At 36.2% G+C, this 18,232-nt stretch overlaps 1 protein-coding gene across 2 annotated transcripts in view; it reads left to right on the top strand.

The window, feature by feature from the left end:
• Nucleotides 1-8,415, top strand: part of CEP97 (centrosomal protein 97) — a 29,550-nt gene extending 21,135 nt beyond the window's left edge. For both annotated transcript variants that reach the window (XM_058731539.1, XM_058731537.1), the window contains exons 10-11: nt 1,877-1,952; nt 3,627-8,415. In XM_058731539.1, the coding sequence (XP_058587522.1) occupies nt 1,877-1,952; nt 3,627-4,331 (781 nt within the window). In that variant the 3' untranslated portion in view covers nt 4,332-8,415. The remainder of the gene's footprint in view (nt 1-1,876; nt 1,953-3,626) is intronic.
• The last annotated feature ends 9,817 nt before the right edge of the window (nt 8,416-18,232 follow it).

Below are 18,232 nucleotides of genomic sequence, written 5' to 3'. Positions count from 1 at the left end.
CATTCTCTCTGTCTCAAATAAATTTTAAAAAAAGATGGGAGATACAGAGCATGTTCATGTGTTGATGGGATGATTCAATAAGTAGGGAAAAACGGATAATGCAGAGGAAGGAAAGGAGAAGTATGGGGTTGAAGTTCTTGAGAAGGTGAAAGAAGGATCTGTGCACAAGAAGAGGGAGTGGCCTGAGCTAGGAGCAGGAGCAGGTAAGGTGGTAGGTTTGATACTGGGGGACAGGAAGTCCTGTCTAATGGATGCCGCTTCTTTTTCAGTGATATAGAAGACAGGCTCAACATTTGAAAATGAGAGAGTTGTGAGGGTATTCGTCTTAAAAGTGAACTTACAAGGAGAATGGAGGATTATCAGACAATGTGAGGAAAAAGTTAGAGTGGAAGACAGTAGGTCAGGTTGTATTATTTTCATCAGTAGCTCTCAGCTGTTTTCTTCTGATTCGGGCATGGTTAATTTGGTTCTTCCAGGAATGGGTTTTTTCCAGGTGAATATGATAGGAGAGAGAGACAAAGGAGCTGAAGATATTTGGGAGGGGATGCTTATAATGGTGGATCTTGGGATTTAAACAAGGTAAAAGGAGAGCCAGGAGGAGGTGGGGGTCGCTAATGTGGAGGTCTGGATGAAGGCTGGATGTCCAGATTGTCGTAGGGGGAACAAGAGCCAGTGGGCTGGGAGGAAAGGAGGTAGTGGTTTGTGTGGGTGCTTGAGATCGTTTTTAAAATGACTGGGTCTCTAGTGAGACCGTGAGAATGAATGACGTAGGGTGGATTATTATGAGGGACAGCGTCCATGTGAGTGCTGAGGTCTCCAGAAATGATGATAGGAATGGAGCTGAGAGACACTCGCCCTGAGACTTTCATGAATGGGGGCAGATAATGGGAGGCCTGTATGTGAAAAGAGTTTGGGGAAACTTAGCAGGATGGCAGGAGTTCTTCAAGGAGGAAGGCAAAGAATGTTTGTCGACAGTAGTGAGAAGCTATCTTCTGACCCTGATGTATGGATGTATAGCTTCCACTTTTTTTTTTTTAAGTAGGCTCCCTATACAACATGTGGCTTGAACTCACAGCCCCAAGATCAAGAGTCGCATGCTCTACCAACTAGGCCAGCCAGGTGCCCTAAAATAACTTCCACTTGAGAGGGCTACAGTGCCCTCAGCAATATGTCTGATTCAGTCAAGGAAAATTTCACAGAAGAGGTTGAGAAATTAAGGGAGTTTACTGATTACAATTTAGGAGTCCCAGATGGCACAGGAGAAGGACTTGGGGGGGCTAGAAAAAGTGGTGACATTCTGGAAGGTAATGGACAACTAAGGGAGCCTTAGCTTGGTGACAGGCCTATGGAGAGGGCAGCAGTGAGCCCAGATTAATACTTTAATGAATAAGGGGAAGTGATGGAAGGGCAGCTCTGTTGATAATGGCAAGGAATATGTCAGGGACGGGCAAACAGGGACTGAATTTGATGGGATTAGTCCTACTAATAATCTCTTAGAAGAGGGCTGTCAAGCTGTGATCCTAATCCTCAGTTGCTCTGAGGCTTTGAGCAAGTACTCCTTGCTGCAGGCTCCTGTGTCTTTGGTGTTCTTGGCTGGGAAATAACAGCCAGATAAAGAGCCATTTAATATTTTGTTTTATTTTTCATCATTGGCAATACTTTGTGGAGCCAGTATCATCTAAATTTCAGTTATATTCATTTGGCTTCTACACTGAGTAATACTTTAAAACTAGTTTCAGTTTAGATACTCTAAAAGTAGAAAGGGCTGTTACTAGATTATTAATGTCTTGACAGCACAAGTGTTTATTAGTTGTAACAACAAGCGCAAGTCAAAGCACCCTTCGTTGTGTCAGTAATGGATTTTGAATTATTGTAGATTAAGAAAAGAAAGAGATGAAGAACGCATTAAAAAATTTGTGCAAGAGGAGGCTGTCAGATTCCTTTGGAACCAGGTAAACCCATTCCTGCTGATATACCTAATGTATGAACAAAGAAACATTCTGGATTTATGGAGATAATCATAGAGTAGTCAGGCATATTAAGCACTTCTTCTAAAGGTTGAAGACATGGTCTGTGTTCTTTGCCACTAACTCTGAACGAGGCCAGTGAATTTCATTACATTTTATTTAATCTCAAGAAAAATATTTTCATAATTTTGGCCACAAAGATAAACCATAAAGATGAAGGAAAGCACTAAATTGAGGGATGTTGTCGTAATTTCCACTAAGGAGAAAAAACCCAATTGGAAGTTTTATGTAGTTGTCTTTCTTGTTTTATCTTTTGGGAATATTTGAATATAAGGTGGCTAAAATGGTATATGATGGCTACAATATGCATGTCCTAAAAAGAATGCATGACTTCTTGGGAAAGAGAGTTTGAATCCTGTAATAATAGCACACATCAGAGATAGTTCAGACAATCAGTTTTACTGTTATTTTATCTCATCAAATATTTTTTTTAATGTTTATTTTTGAGAGAGGGAGTGTGTACGCATAGGGGAGGGGCAGAGAGAGAGAGGGAGACAGAGGAGCCAAAGCCCAGGCTCCAGGCTTTGTGCTGACAGAAGAGAGCCCGATGCAGGGCTCAGACTCATGAACTGTGAGATCATGACCTGAGCCAAGTCAGACACTTAACTGACTAAGCCACCTAGGTGCCCTTTTCATCAAATATTTCTTAATGATAATTTCTTGAAAACATTTTTATAAATGAGTTTGTTATAATAGGATTTTGCCTACAAAATTAAGAAATAGTTACTGATTTCTAAGGTTTTATAATTACTAATAGTAGGGGAGCTGTTAAATACATTATAGAATAACAACATCATGGAACATTATGAAACAGCTAAACAGAATAAGGTAAGGGTATGAACTGAAGACCTGGAAAGATCTCCAGAATAACATTGTTCAGTGAAAAACAGCAAGTTGCAGAACTTAAGGTTCTGCTTGATTTTAAAAACATCGTGTGTATTTAAAAATACATAGTAAAAGGTCTGGAAGGACACACATCACGCTGCTCTCAGTGATTACCTTAGAGGGTGGTCAAAGGGAAACTAAAAAATTCTGTAATTGCTTTCTTGTTGCAGATTTAACTGTAAAATTTTGAGATTTTAATTATAATATAAAAATGTAAAGGTCATGTTATCAAGTGCCCGGGATATTTTTAGGTATTTTAGAGTTGTATATGCTATATATTGTTAGATAATGTTTAAAAACTCTTACTTTAAATGGATATCTACAATGAGATTTTTATTTTAGAGAATCTACTTATAATAGGCTCTAATCTGTCTTATTCAATAGACTTCAGTTCATACTCAGCACATTATTTGCCCCTTAGCCATGTGCTGTTGTGCTTCTGATAGTTCTTCCAGTAGCAACAAGAGAATTGCTTTGGCCCATCCTAACTCTCCTGGTGAGGACCTTCTGTTACCAAGGATGTGCACCACTTGTGCCAGCCTGCTTTAGGCTGGGAGTGCTGTGGAAGGGGTAAGGGGAGTCAGGCCATTTCTAACTCAAGTTCTGCCATCTGCCATTTATCACCTTCATGAGTATTGGGAAGAAAGCTTAAAGAACATTGTAAAACAGGCGTGACTTTTATTTTATGATAAAACTATATCCTTTGGTTTGTAGGTAAGGTCTCTACAAGCTTGGCAGCAGATGATGGATCAGCGTCTAAGTTCCTGGTGTACTGATGTTCCTCCTGTATCAAGTACTCTAGTGCCATCTAAGCCTCCGTTACTCACCCAAAGTCAGGAGCCCTCTTCTGATCAAAATCCTGACTGGTTTATTGCGCCTGATGAGGCTCCTCAAGAGAAATCCTTACCAGAATTTCCAGACTCTGGTTTTCATTCTTCCCTAACAGAGCAAGTTCACTGTTTGCAGGATTCTTTGGATTTTGAAAAAAGTTCCACAGAAGGCAGTGAAAGTTCCATAATGGGGAATTCCATTGACACAGTCAAATACGGCAAAGAGTCTGATGTAGGGGATGTTAGCGATGAACATGGTGAATGGAGTAAGGAGAGTTTAAACAACGAGCAGGATAATAGTCTACTTGAGCAGTATTTAACTTCAGTTCAACAGCTAGAAGATGCTGAGGAGAGGACAAATTTGGAGGAAGGCACAGGAGATAGTAAGCTTCATATTGCTCCTTCCCCTGAAAAGTTAGATGCCTTGTCTGACAGCACTTCTGTAGATGATTCTCATGGCATATCTCCTGCTTTGCAAGATGAAATCAGCCAGGCACCAGAAAATTGTAAATTAAATGCTGAAGTTCAAGGGCAACAGTCAGACTGTGAGTCTACATTTCAGGTACTGCATGTTGGTATTACTGTGTAGCATGTGTGGGTGCTTGGGAAGCGGAAATCTACTGTTACCATTTTCACTTGCCCTTTTTTTTTTTTGAAGGGGACTACCATCCCCATTTTGTTACTATTTGTATAGAATTTGTATTCTTGTCTCATGTTTTCCATTTTCTAGATACTGAGCTGACTCTTTGTTTTGATTTTGTGAGCTCTTAGTTGTAATCTATCAAACAATATTTATATTGAAAGCTATGTGCACTTTATTTCCCAACAACTGAATTGCATCAACAGTGTTCCTGTTTTTCAATGTATTCATTGCCTTTCAAAAACAAACTAGAATATCTTCAAGAAAACAGAACAATTTACCTTAAAGGTATAAATAAGAGAATTTAGATTTTTCTGTATGTCAGGAGATTAATTATGTAGTAAGGAATACAGTTTGTTAAAGTGAATATAAATGAACTCCAGAAATTTTCCAGCCTCCTTGGAATAAGAACATATATTTCTAAGCCTTTCCCCTTTCCCTCCCTTATGAGTCAAGGAAAGCCTTCTTATCAGCAAATAGGGAGAAAAAGTAAGATTAGAGGATTTTTCAGAGGAAAACGATTAAATCGTCTCGTGGAAAACTTTAATGTCATGTATTAGTTTTAACATATGAAGCAAAGTGTTCCATCTAGCATTAAAATCAAGCTTATTTAAAGAGACAATACAAGAATTTTCTCTTAGATATGAAGAGAGCAGATGCTAGGTTCCATTCGCTTGGAATAATGTCACAGCAGACGTTGTCTTTTCATTCAGTGCTTTTTTACCCTACAGATAACCATTTCTGTGCCAACATACTATGTTCATCTTCTCTGATCCTGCTTTATATTTGCTTATGTATTTCAGCAGAAGGTCCATGGCCATTTACTTCATTTTTTGACCTCTGCCTCATAGTGAAGAACATTTAAAATGGTATTAGTGATAGAATATGAATGACTTTTTTTAAAGGACTATTTTCTAAACAAATTTCTGAAAAAGTGCCACATTTGGAAGACAGTTTAATGGTGGCTAAGAAAAAATAAACCTCACTTATTTCTTGTTAAGAAGAATATATATGAGTAGCTTCAGGAAGAGATGATAATATTGTGTTTGAGTGTTATAGATGGATGCATTTGCAAATCAAGGAAGTTTGGTATTTTAATCTTTGAGAATGTTAAAGTATCCTTGAACTACACTATCTGATTTCCCCCGATCTCTGGACATACAACTATTTAAAACTATGGCAATACTCAAGTGTTCTCTAAATTTAGGTGCTAAATATCAAAATTCATTTTTCTGTTACAGTCACTAGATCTCCTTCTTTGAAGTTATATAAAACAATAACTTCTGATCCTTCACAAATAAAGTCAGGGATCACATGTTATACTTTGTTGATAGTTAGGAACATTTCTCCAGTGTGGGTAAAATGTATTTTTCTCTGTTTATAAATATGTAGCACTCAGGTTGAGAAGACTTGTATTTCATTCTCAGAAATCCAGAATCTTTTGAAAAGGAAATATTTTCTGTCTCTTCTAAATCAAACAGTCGTCTTACATTGAAAATTTTCCCTAGTGAAGCATGTGTAACATTGAATGCATGTTAGTAAAAATAGAATTTTTTACTTTTTGAATAATGCTAATTATCTTTTATGAGTGATTTTTAATTTCTTCTTAAATATACCCTATTTTTCTATTTTACAGTTAAGTGCCTCATTTGCTGCCCATAGTTAGACACAGAAAAACCAACTTGCACTGCACTAATACTAAAGTGCTGTTCATGGAAAATTAATTTCTCATAAAAGTTCCTGAAATGTCATGGTTCAGTATTGCCTACGTAGGTTTCTGCTGACAACTTTTGCCCCTTTTCTGAGAAATGGCAAAACACACCTAAATTCATTTGAACATCAACATTTGTCAGCAAGATTTCCTTTTTTACCTTTCCCTTGTATTTCTAGCCCATAAATAGCATTAGTGTACTTTTATTTTAAACTTGGCAGATTATGATAAGGCTTAATGTTTTGCTCTTCATTTGATAGAACTTTACTAGTGTTTTGAAGTGCAAGAATATTAAGTAGACCCCTACCTTAACTGTAGAGATTATTTTGGATGTAGATAGAATGAAAATGATGTAAATTAGAATGCAGGAAAACTGTGGCATAGACTTAATATATTTTAATAGGTTTTACAGTGTAATTTAAAATAACTTATGTAAGATATTTGATGTTATCTCTATGGGCAGTGCATTGGTCTGGCTAGAGAGAATGGGTCTAGTAAAGTTTGGGAAGTTGAACTTTAACATGGTCTTTGTGTTTTTTCTTATAGGAGACTAGTTTAGCTGTGCTACTTTAGTTCGTATCCATTTTATTGCTGTATGGAAAATTCAGTATATCAATGAGCTATTCTTCCAGAAACACAGAATCCTACATGTGAAAATTGGAAGGAATTTTAGAGATTATCTGTTCTAATCTCTTTGTTTTAAAGATGAAACTAAGGCACAGAAAAGTTAAGTAACTTGCTTGATGTTATAGCTAGTTAGTTGTAATAAACTGAAAACTTAAGAATTATTGTATTCCAAAACTTATCATACACTATTAATTTTACATTTAGTGAGTCCGTAGGAAAATCTTTTTGAAAGAGAAAAAACCCAAAACTTCTAACAGAGCTTGAACTCTACCACTTGAAGCAAAATTGCTCATAGAAAAAGGCTAAGTCATTAAGAACTCTTAAGTAAATTTTCTCCAAGAAATGTGATTTAATTTAAATGGTTTTTAAATGTTTTATTTATTTTTTTTTGAGGACCAGAGCATGAGTGGGGGAGGGGTAGAGGAGAGGGGACAGAGGATCGAAGCAGGCTCCGTGCTGACCTCAGTGAGCCACCCAGGTGCCCCTAATTTAAATAGTTTTTAAAGATCAGTCATAGAAATTAAAAATTTTGAAGAACAATTGCATCTTGGAGTACATTTATTTCATGGAAAAAATATAACAGGTTGCGGAGAGATCTAAGATTTTCTAGTGAGATCCTGAGTTTGTTTATATTTCATCTTCAGTTTTACAGAACAACAGATGTCAGAGTTTTAAAATGTCCCATCATGATAATTGATATAAACACAATATAGTTTGGTTTTATAAGCTTAAATATGAAAGGCCTCATAGTATGCATGTTTTAGGGAAATATTTAACCCCACACTTGTTTGCATATATGGAAATAACTTTATTCTTAAATAATGTGGGTACCATTCTTGAGTGTGGATTTTTCTTTTATTTTTGTTTTGGGTTATTTTAAATATGTAAACACTGTATTAGTATTTTCCTGTTATCTACTTAATACAAGTCTAGTTTTACTTTTATAAGTATTTTCAGAAACAATATGAGCTTAAGGTAGTATACTATCTCCTTGGTACTTTTTTGGTGCAGGTTCTTAGATTTGGATTTATAACAATAATATAAACTATAAAACCTTTTTTTTTCTGGAGTAAAAAGGGAAAGTATAGCATGAGTTTGATCAGTTTCCCATTCATAAATGAAGAGAAAAAGACTTAATTTTTAATGTATATCTTTATTTTGCCATGTACCTTATTAATGATATTTATTATATTATAATATTTTAACTTCTAAAATATGTGATTCTTTTGTTCATAAAAATGAACATTCTAAATATTTCTGGTGATATTGCTTACACTGATCAAACCTATTGTGCCATATTAAAAATAAAAGTCAAGTAAACAAAGCAGTTCTCACAGTCTTGGAGTAAAATAGATAGTCTTTTTAAAATGAGGTGCATTTTATTTGTGAACGAGTAGAAATCATACTATATTTTCATTCCTTAATTGAAATAGTAGATAGCAGGAATCTCTCAGTAGTGGCTTTGTTCATTTTCCAGTTAAATTTCTTTAAGCGTTTTGTGATAATTTTAATGTTGACAATAAGAGTTTAAAAGTAATTTGAGTTTAGACTATTTTTAGATTTCTCTTTAATTTTGTTTTAGAAGTAGATGATTTAAAGTGGTTATGATCTGTTTTATGAAGGCTTAATATTTTGTATTGTACTTATTTAATTTGTATTTGAGTCTCTAATTCTAAATAAAAAGTTTGTACATTTGTTTGAGTGATTCATCTGTTTATTATAGTGATTAGTAGTAATGGTTGTTATTCATTGTGTTTATAATTAATGGGTAATTAAAATTCAGAACAAATTGCAGATAGAATTCTAAGAAAGATCTACAGTATAGTTGTTATATAAGTGAGTTTACAATAATACAGTCCTAGCCTTATGAATATGAATAGGAAATGAAAGAAAAGCTAGTTTAGTAGTTTTATTTGGTATAGATTTCATTGCTTCCAGGTAATGGGTAGAGAAAAGCAGATTATCCTCACAGATCACAGATGACACTGTCAGATACTGTTGAAACCTGGTGCTGAAAGTGTTAGGGAGTGAATGAGTAAGTAGAGCACAAACCGTCTCATTTGACACAAATCGGACCTGTAGTTGGTTGGTGTTATGGACTGAATTATATCCCCTGCTAAAATTCATGTGTTGAAGCCCTCCCAATGTGACTGTGTTTGGAGATAAGATCTTCAAGGAGGTAATTAAGGTTAAATAAGGTCATAAGGAAGGGGTCTTAATCCAATAGGACTGGTGTACTGTAAGAAGAGGAAGAGACACAAGATACTCTCTGTGCATCCCCAGAGGAAAGGCCACTTTGAGGACACGATGAGAAGGCAGCCACCTGGAACCCAGGACGAGAGAGCTCAACAGAAACCAACCTGCTGAGACCTAGATCTTGGACTTCCAGCCTCCAGAAATAAGAGAAAATAAATTTCTATTGTTTAAGCCACTCAATCAGTGGTATTTTGTTATGGAAGCCTGAGCAGAGTAGTACAGTTGGATAATCAAAATTTGGTTAGGGCAGGGAATCATAAAAAATTACATATACACTTAAAAAATTTAATTGAGATATAAATGACATAGAGTGAACTGCATGTATTTAAAGTGGACAATTTAAGGGGTGCCTGGCTTGCTCAGTTGGGAGAGCAAGCGACTCTTGATCTCTGGGTTGTGAGTTCAAGACCCATGTTGGGCATGAAGCCTACTTAAAAAATAAAGTGGACAATTTAATAAATTTTGACACTTATACATGCCTATTAAACCATCACAACAATCAAGATAATGAACATATTCACCCCTCAAAAGATTCTTCATTTCCTTCACAACCCCTCCTATTTTTGATTTCTTTTACTCGGCATGATTATTTGGGAATTATCTGATAGTTCATTCCATTTTACTGCTGAGTATAGTATTCCATTGTATGTACTTGTTGCATTTTTTTTTAATTTAAAAGTTTTTCCAGCCTTATTGAAAAGTGTTGACATATTGTGTGAGTTTAAGATATATGGCATGATGACTTGATATACGTATATATTACAAAATGTTTACCAGCTAAGGTTAGTTAACATATCCATCACCTCACCTAGTTTTACAATTGTATGTGTGTCCGTTGAGAACATTTAAGATGTATTCTCTTAGCAACTTTCAAAGAGTTTTATGGTATCAGGTCTTATGCCTAAGTCTAATCCATTTCGAGTTAATTTTTGAGAGTGGTATAATTCAGAGGTCCAGTTTCATTCTTTGGCATATGAATATTCAGTTTTCTTGGCACCGTTTTTTGAAGAGACTATCCTTTTCCTATTGGGTATTCTTTGTTCTCCTGTCGAATATTAGTTCACCATCTTTGCATGGGTTTATTTCTGAGCTCTTGACTCTGTTCTATTGGTCTATGTGTTTGTTTTTATGCCAGTTATCATACTGTTTTGGTTACTATAGTTTTCTAATATGGTTTGAAATCTGGAAATGTGATGTGTCCCACTTTGTTGGTCTTTTTCAGCTTTGGCTATTTGGGGTCTATTGTTTTTTTATATGAATCTTAGGAATGCTTTTTCTATTTCTGTAAAAAAAAAATGCCATTGGAATCTTGATAGGGATTGCATTCAATCTGTAGGTGGCTCTGGATAGTATAGGCATTTTAACAATATTAATTCTTACAACCCATGAACATAAGATCCCTTTCTATTTATTTGTATCTTCCTCAATTTCTTTCATGATGACTTTTAGTTTTCAGTGTAAAGATCTTTTCTCTCCTTGGTTAAATTTATTCATAAGTATTTTATTGTTTTTGATGCTATTGTGAATGGGATTATTTTCTTTATTTCTTTTTCAGGTGATTTGTTTTTAGTTTTAGAAAAACAACTTATTTTTCTATGCTAGTTTTGTATCCTGCAGCTTGACTGAATTCATTGAATTGTTCTGACAGTTTTTTGGTAGACTATAGGATTTCATATGCAAACAGACATTTTTACTTCTTTCTGACTTGGTTGCTTTTTATTTCTTTTTCCTGCCTGATTACACTGACTAGGACTTCCAGTGTTAAATAGGAATGGTGAGAGTAGGCACCCTTGTTCCTGATCTTATTGGAAAAGCTTTCAGCTTTTCACCATTGAGTATGGTGCGTCTTGTCATATGTGGCCTTTGTTATGTTGATGTCAATCTATTGAGAATTTTTATCATAAATGGATGCAGATTTTCTCAAATGCTTTTTCTGCATCTGTTGAGGTGATCTTATAACTTTTGTCTTGCAATGCATCCCATTTATTGATTTATGTATGTTGAACCACACTTGCATGGTATATGATCCCTTTAATGTACTTTTGAATTTGGTTTGCTCGTATTATGTTGAAGAAATATGAATCGATATTCATCAGGAATATTGGCCTGTCTTTTTTTGTAGTGTCTGGCTTTGGTATCACTGTAATGCCAGCTTTATAAAATCAGTTTGGGAGTGTTCCCTCCTCTTTGCTTTTTTGAGGAGAGTTTGAAAGGATTGCCATTAATTTTTTAAATGTTTGATAGACTTCATCATTGAAACCTTTTGGTCCTGGGCTTTTCTTTGTTGGAAGATTTTTGATTACTGATTTAATCTCCTTACTCATTATTGGTCTGTTCAGATTTCTTTCTGATTTACTCTTGGTAGGTTGTATGTTTCTAGGAATTTCTCCATTTCTTCTAGGTTGTCTAATTTGTTTGTTGGTGTATAATTGTTTATAGTTGTCTCATGATCCTTTGTATGGTATCAGTTGTGATATCTCTCCTCTCATTTATAATTTTATTTGGCCCTCTTTTTTTTTAATGTTTATTTATTTTTGAGAGAGAGTGAGAGTAGGGAAGAGGCAAAGAGAAAGGGGGAGAGATAATCCCAAGCAGGCTCCATGCTCAGTGTGTAGCCCCATGGGATACCATGACTTTGGAATCATTACCTGAGCTGAAATCAAGAGGAGGATGCTCAACCAACTGAGCTACCTGAGCACCCCTGGCCCTCTATCTTTTTTCTTGGTTAGTAGAGCCAAAGGTTTGTCAGTTTTGTTTATCTTTTCAAAAAGCCAGTTCTTAGTTTATTAATCTTTTCTATTCTTCTCCTGTTCTCTATTTCATTTATTTATGTTCTAATCTTTATTATTTCCTTCTTTGGTTAACTTTGGGTTTAGTTTGTTCTTTTTCTAATTTCTTGAGGTGTAACGTTGGGCTGTTTATCTGAGATCTTGTTTTTTTTCCTGATGTAAATGCATTTATCACTGTAAACTTCCCTTTGAGAGCTGCCTTTTTAAAAAATTTTTTAAAACCATTAATTTTTTTTGTTTCATCAACTTAAAAAATGTTTATTATTACTTTAAAAAATATTGTCAATACAATACAGTGTATGCGCATAGTTATAAAATAACTCTCCTGCCCTGTCCTTTTCTCCCTACCCCTGAGCTATCTCTTCTGGTATTAATTAACTTCAGTATACTGTTTTCACTTGATCCCTAAGTTTTAGACATTTTCTACTGACTTCCTTTTATGATAATTAAGGACTTGGTTCAGTACCACCCTCCAAATTTCTTCCTTTTCTTTGAATAATGGCCATAATTTTAGTAAAGTCAGAATTCAGTTAAAAGAATTTTTTTAATGTTTACTTTTGAGAGAGAGAGAGAGAGAGCAAGTGGAGTAGGGGCAGAGAGAGAGAAGGAGACACAGAATCTGAAGCAGGCTCCAGGCTCTGAGCTGTCAGCACAGAGCCTGACATTAGGCTTGAATTCACAAACCGTGAGATCATGACCTGAGCCAAAGTCGGACGCTTAACCGACTAAGCCACCCAGGCACCCCTAGAATTCAGTTTTTATATTATTATTATGTAAGTAAATATATTTTACTGTATAGGCTACTATTATACTATGATCGCCTTTCCTTTCTTGTATTTTTATTTTATTATTTTTAATGGGATTTTCCCCCTTACTCATTTATTTTTATTATTATTTTTAATTTTACATCCATGTTAGTTAACATATAGTGTAATAATGAATAGAATAGAATAGAATAGAATAGAATAGAATTTAGTGATTCATCACTTGTATATAACACCCGGTGCTCATCCCAACAAGTATCTTTAATGCTCTTTGCCCATTTAGCCCTCCCCCCACCCAGTACCCCTCCAGCAACCCTCAGTTTGTTCTCTGTATTTAAGAATCTCTTATGGTTTGTCTCCCTCTCTGTTTTTATATTATTTTTGCTTCCCTTCCTTTATATTCATCTGTTTTGTATCTTAAATTCCTCATATGAGTGAAGTCATATGATATTTGTCTCTCTGACTTATTTCTCTTAGCATAATACACTCTAGTTTCATCCATGTTGTTGCAAATGGCAAGATTTCATTCTTTTTGGTTGCTGAGCAATATTCCATTGTATATATCTATATATACTACATCTTCTTTATCCATTCATCAGTTGATGGACATTTGGGCTCTTTCCATACTTTAGCTATTGTTGATAGTGCTGCTATAAACATTGCGGTGCATGTGTCCCCTTCAAAACAACACTCCGGTATCCTTTGGATAAATACCTAGCAGTGCAATTGCTGGGTCGTAAGGTAGTTCTATTTTTATTTTTTTGAGGAACTTCCATACTGTTTTCCAGAGTGGCTGCACCAGTTTGCATTCCCACCAGAAGTGCAAAAGAGTTCCTCTTTCTCCACATCCTCACCAACATCTGTTGTTGCCTAAGATGTTAATTGGTGAGGTGGTATCATTGTGCTTTTGATTTGTATTTCCCCGATGATGAGTGATGTTTAGTATTTTTTCATGTGTCTGTTAGCCATCTGAATGTCTTCTTTGGAAAAGTGTCTATTCATGTCTTTTGCCCATTTCTTCACTGGATTATTTGTTTTTTTGGGTGCTGAGTTTGATAAGTTCTTTATAGATTTTGGATACTAACCCTTTATCTGATACGTCATTCGCAAATATCTCCTCCCATTCCATCAGTTGCCTTTTAGTTTTGCTGATTATTTCTTTTGCTGTGCAGAAGCTTTTTATCTTGATGAGGTCCCAATAGTTCATTTTTTGCTCTTGTTTCCCTTGCCTCTGAAGACATGTCAGGTAAGAAGTTGCTATGGCTGAGGTCAAAGAGGTTGCCTGTTTTCTCCTCTAGGATTTTGATGGCTGTCTTATGTTTAGGTCTTTCATCCATTTTGAGTTTCTTTTTTGTGTATGGTGTAAGTAAGTGGTCCAGGTTCATTCTTCTGTATGTTGCTGTCCAGTTTTCCCAACACCATTTGCTGAAGAGACTTTTTTTCCATTGGATATTCTTTCCTGCTTTGTCAAAGATTAGTTGGTCATACATTTGTGGGTCCATTTCTGGGTTCTCTATTCTGTTCCATTGATCTGAGTGTCTGTTTTTGTGCCAGTACCATACTGTCTTGATTACAGCTTTGTAATACAGCTTGAAGTCCGGAAGTGGGATGACTCCAGCTTTGGTTTTCTTTTTCAGGATTGCTTTGGCTATTCGGTATCTTTTTGGTTTCATACAAATTTTAGGATTGTTTTAGTTCTGTGAAGAATGCTGCTGTTATTTTGATAGGGATTGCATTGAATATGTAGATGCTTTGGGTAGTATTGACATTTTAACAATATTTATTCTTCCAATCCACGAGGATGGACTGTTTTTCCATTTTTTTGTGTCTTCCTCAATTTCTTTCATAAGCTTTCTGTAGTTTTCAGTGTATCGATTTTTCACCTATGGTTAGGTATCCTATGGCTTTTGGTGCAGTTGTAAATGGGATCGATTCTGTGATTTCTCTTTCTGCCGCTTTATTATTAGTGTATAGAAATGCAACCAATTTCTGTGCATTGATTTTATAGCCTGCAACTTTGCTAAATTCATGGATCTAGCAGGTTTTTGGTGTAGTCTTTTGGGTTTTCCACATAGACTATCATGTCATCTGCAAAGAGTGAAAGTTTGCCTTCCTCCTTGCCAATTTGGATGCCTTTTATTTCTTTGTGTTGTCTGATTGCTGAGGCTAGGACTTCCAACACTATGTTGAATAACAGTAGTGAGAGTTCCTTTCTTGTATCTTTGAACATTTTTCTTGGAATTAAAAACTGCCCTATTTTTTTTCGGTCCCATGAATATATACTCACTCTTATTTTTTTCAGATGCTCCACTAGATCTACTGGACACATTTAAGAAGCTTTCCCCAAATAATTTCACAAGTCTGATCATCTATTAGTTATCACTCCCTCCCTGCCCTACCCTTTTACTCCTTTATTCTACTCCTTAGAGTATAGATCCTTCTGCTCTGATGTTCTTTTTTTTACTTTGAAAGTAAAAAAAAAAAAAAATTAAATTTGAAATAGTTGACGCACAATTCTGAGAACTGCTTTGCTGCATCCCTTAAGTTTTGGTATTTCGCCTTTTCATTTTCATTTGTCTCAAGATATTTTTTTATATCCCTTTAATTTCTACTTTGACTCATTAGATGTTCAAGAATGTGTTTAATTTCTGCATATTTGTGAATTTTCCCGTTTCTTCCCGTTATTGATTTCTAATTTCACTTCACTGTGGTTGGAAACATACTTGATATAGTTTCTATCTTTACTTTGTTGAGACTTGTTTTGTGACCTAACATGATCTATCCTACAAAATGTTCCATGTGCCCTTGAGAAGAATGTGTTCTGCCGCTTTTGTATGTAATGTTCTGTGTGTGATTATTAGATCCATTTGGGTCTGCATTGTTGTTGAAATCTGCTATTTCCTTACTGATTCTCTGTCTGGATAATTTACTCATTGTTGAGAATAGGATATTAAAGTCTCCAGCTATTATTATATTGCTATTTCTCCTTTTAGTTCTGGAAGTATTTGTTTTATACATTTATGTAATATATCTGATGTTCGGATGCATAAATATTTATAATTGTTAGATCTTTTGATGAATTGACCCCTTTATCATCACATACTGACCTTCAAAATTCAGAGAATAGTACACAAAGACTGAAGTTTTATTACATGTAAATTTTACCCCCCAAATATCAAGTAGGATGTCAAGGGATCTTAGGATGGAGTGTGGACTATGACAACATATATTCACTGAAGGGGGAGGAAAAAGGGAGATGACCTAAGTAATTTTAGAAAACTGTTTCGAGTGGATAGTATGTGTCATAGTCCATTTAGGGTGCTATAACAGAATACCATGGATTGAGTGGCTTATAAACAACAAGTTTATTTCTCACAGTTCTGGGGTAGGAAATCCAAGATCAAGGTACCAACAGATTCAGTGTCTGCTGAGGGTAGCTTTCTGATTCATAGATGACCACCTTCTTAGTGTGTCCTCACATGGTAAAAGGGGCTAAGGAGCTCTCATGTGTCTTAAGCAAAACAAAGGCATACATAAAGAAAGTCCCACACAGGGCAAAACATCCAACACAAGCTATGAGGTCTCTTTCATCTCTTGGTAAGGAAGTGTTGCAGGCTAAGGCCATATGTATGAACGACTGCATGCATGAGACTGCCTTTCCCAGCAAGAGGCAATTAAGGTTAAATGAGGTCATAAGGTAGGGCACTAATCCAACGAGACTGGTGTCCTTATAAAAGGAGCATGGAGAAACAAGATGGGGGGGAAGGTAGAGATGCTTCAGATGACACTCTACTTCGCTTCCCTGTGGCTATGTTCTAGATTGCCAGTCAGGCTGGGTGGTTTGAGGATTATGTCATACAGCACAAGAGGGAGCTGAGGCTACCTATGAAGGAGGACCAGCATTGAGAGCTAGAAGGATTCAAAGACAGGATATGGAAGCAGCAGGAGGAGAAGGTCTGCACTGTCCAGAAGAGCTCCTGAGGCCTCCAAGTGCCTGAGTCCTAGCCCCTCCACCTATGATATAGCACACACAGTTCCTGGAAAAAAAAAAAAAAAAAAAAAGAGGATGAGGAGACATAGAAAGGTGTTTACCTACAAGCCAAGTAGAGAGTTCTCACCAGGACCTGAATCAGCTGGCACCTTGATCTGGGACTTCTAGCTTCCAGAACTGTGAGACAATAAATTTCTGTTGTTCGAGCCATCCAGTCTATGGTATTTTATTATGGCAGCCTGAACAGACTAATACAGACACCAAATACCTCTTCCTTCTAGTCTCCTACCCTTGGCAGCATTTTCTTGTGGCCTATGGTGTTTTGGGGGATAGGGTGGTTGGTACCTAATATGACAGTCATCATTTATTTTGAACAATGGTTTGAGAAGTTTGGGGGCCTAAATTTTAGTCACTTTTTCAAAGGGTTAAGAAGCAAAGTGACTGAAACAGGAATTGATATGGGATCAGAAGTGCTTGTGTCCCAAGCTTCTGCCATCAGAGATGGAGCCAGATGGCTGGTAAATACCCCCAAGTTAGCTGCATCAGAAACAGGCTTAATTTGCTTATCTAACTTTAAAAGATCCATGCTTTGTGTTTCTTAGAGAAATAAAGTTTAGTAACATTAGCATCTAAACTTTTGCAGATAGGTCAGAAGCAAACAGTTCCTTTGGTTTTTATGATGACATACAAACCTTATGTTCTCATTTTTCCTCCCAGTTCTCAAAGTTAGATGATCATAAATGTAGCTTTCAGAAATTCCTTATGCCATGTCACAACCTGAGGTAGGGGATTAAAGAGGAAGAGATTTGGGACACTGTGCTAGGGGACTTTTCATTTGTCATTTAATTTATTCCTAAATGCAGGTAGGGTTGCCCCTAATTCACAGTTGAGGAACTGAGCTGAGAGGAGTTGAGTACTTTGTCCCCTGCTAGTAAGAGGCAAAGCTGTAAGTCAGACCCAGTCAGGTCAGGATCCAAATCAAATATTTTCTGTATGATGGTATTTTTTCATTGGGAGTGTGGTGACTTTGTAGTCAGAGTTATTTTAATGAATTAATAGTGATATGCAGGACTCTCTGGTCCTAGGCATTCTCATTTGTGGCTACAATGACCATATATATATATGTTATGTGTATGTATGTGTGTGTGTGTGTGTGTGTGTGTGTGTCTTTATACTCAAATGCCTCAGGGTTATGAGTGCCTGTGTGCGAATGGGGTTATCAGGGATCACTAATGTGGTCCAAAACCATGACCTAGAAGTCAGCATGTCCTGTTTAAGTATTTGCCACTTGCCAGGCAGTCTAACTGTGAAAGAATAGGTGATGGGGTGTCTGGGAGATAGGACTTACAGCATAAGTTTACCATATGGGGCTCTTCATCCCACATTGAGGCAACGGAAGCCACCTTTTATGAGTAGGCCCTGGAAGACTGAATTTCTCCAGGAGGAGAATGAAATGGTTACTGCAGAAGAGACTGCCCTGTGTAGAAGGAACCTTCTTTTATTCCACTTATAGGTCTAGGCACCCATGCATGTAGTCCTGCCATGAAAACATCTGAATAAGCACGTAGAGTCCATTGTGGTCAGTAAATGTAAAAATAATTAGTGGTAGTTGCAGTTTATATTCATTCCTCTTCAACCTTGAGATAATAGTCTGGGGGTAGGTCTATTTATTTAGAGTCTGCGTTTGGCTCGGATAAATTCCATTAACTCCC

The sequence above is a fragment of the Neofelis nebulosa genome, chromosome 5, assembly GCF_028018385.1.
Source record: "Neofelis nebulosa isolate mNeoNeb1 chromosome 5, mNeoNeb1.pri, whole genome shotgun sequence".
Lineage (NCBI taxonomy): Eukaryota > Metazoa > Chordata > Mammalia > Carnivora > Felidae > Neofelis > Neofelis nebulosa.
This window is presented reverse-complemented; position numbering and strand designations above follow the sequence as displayed.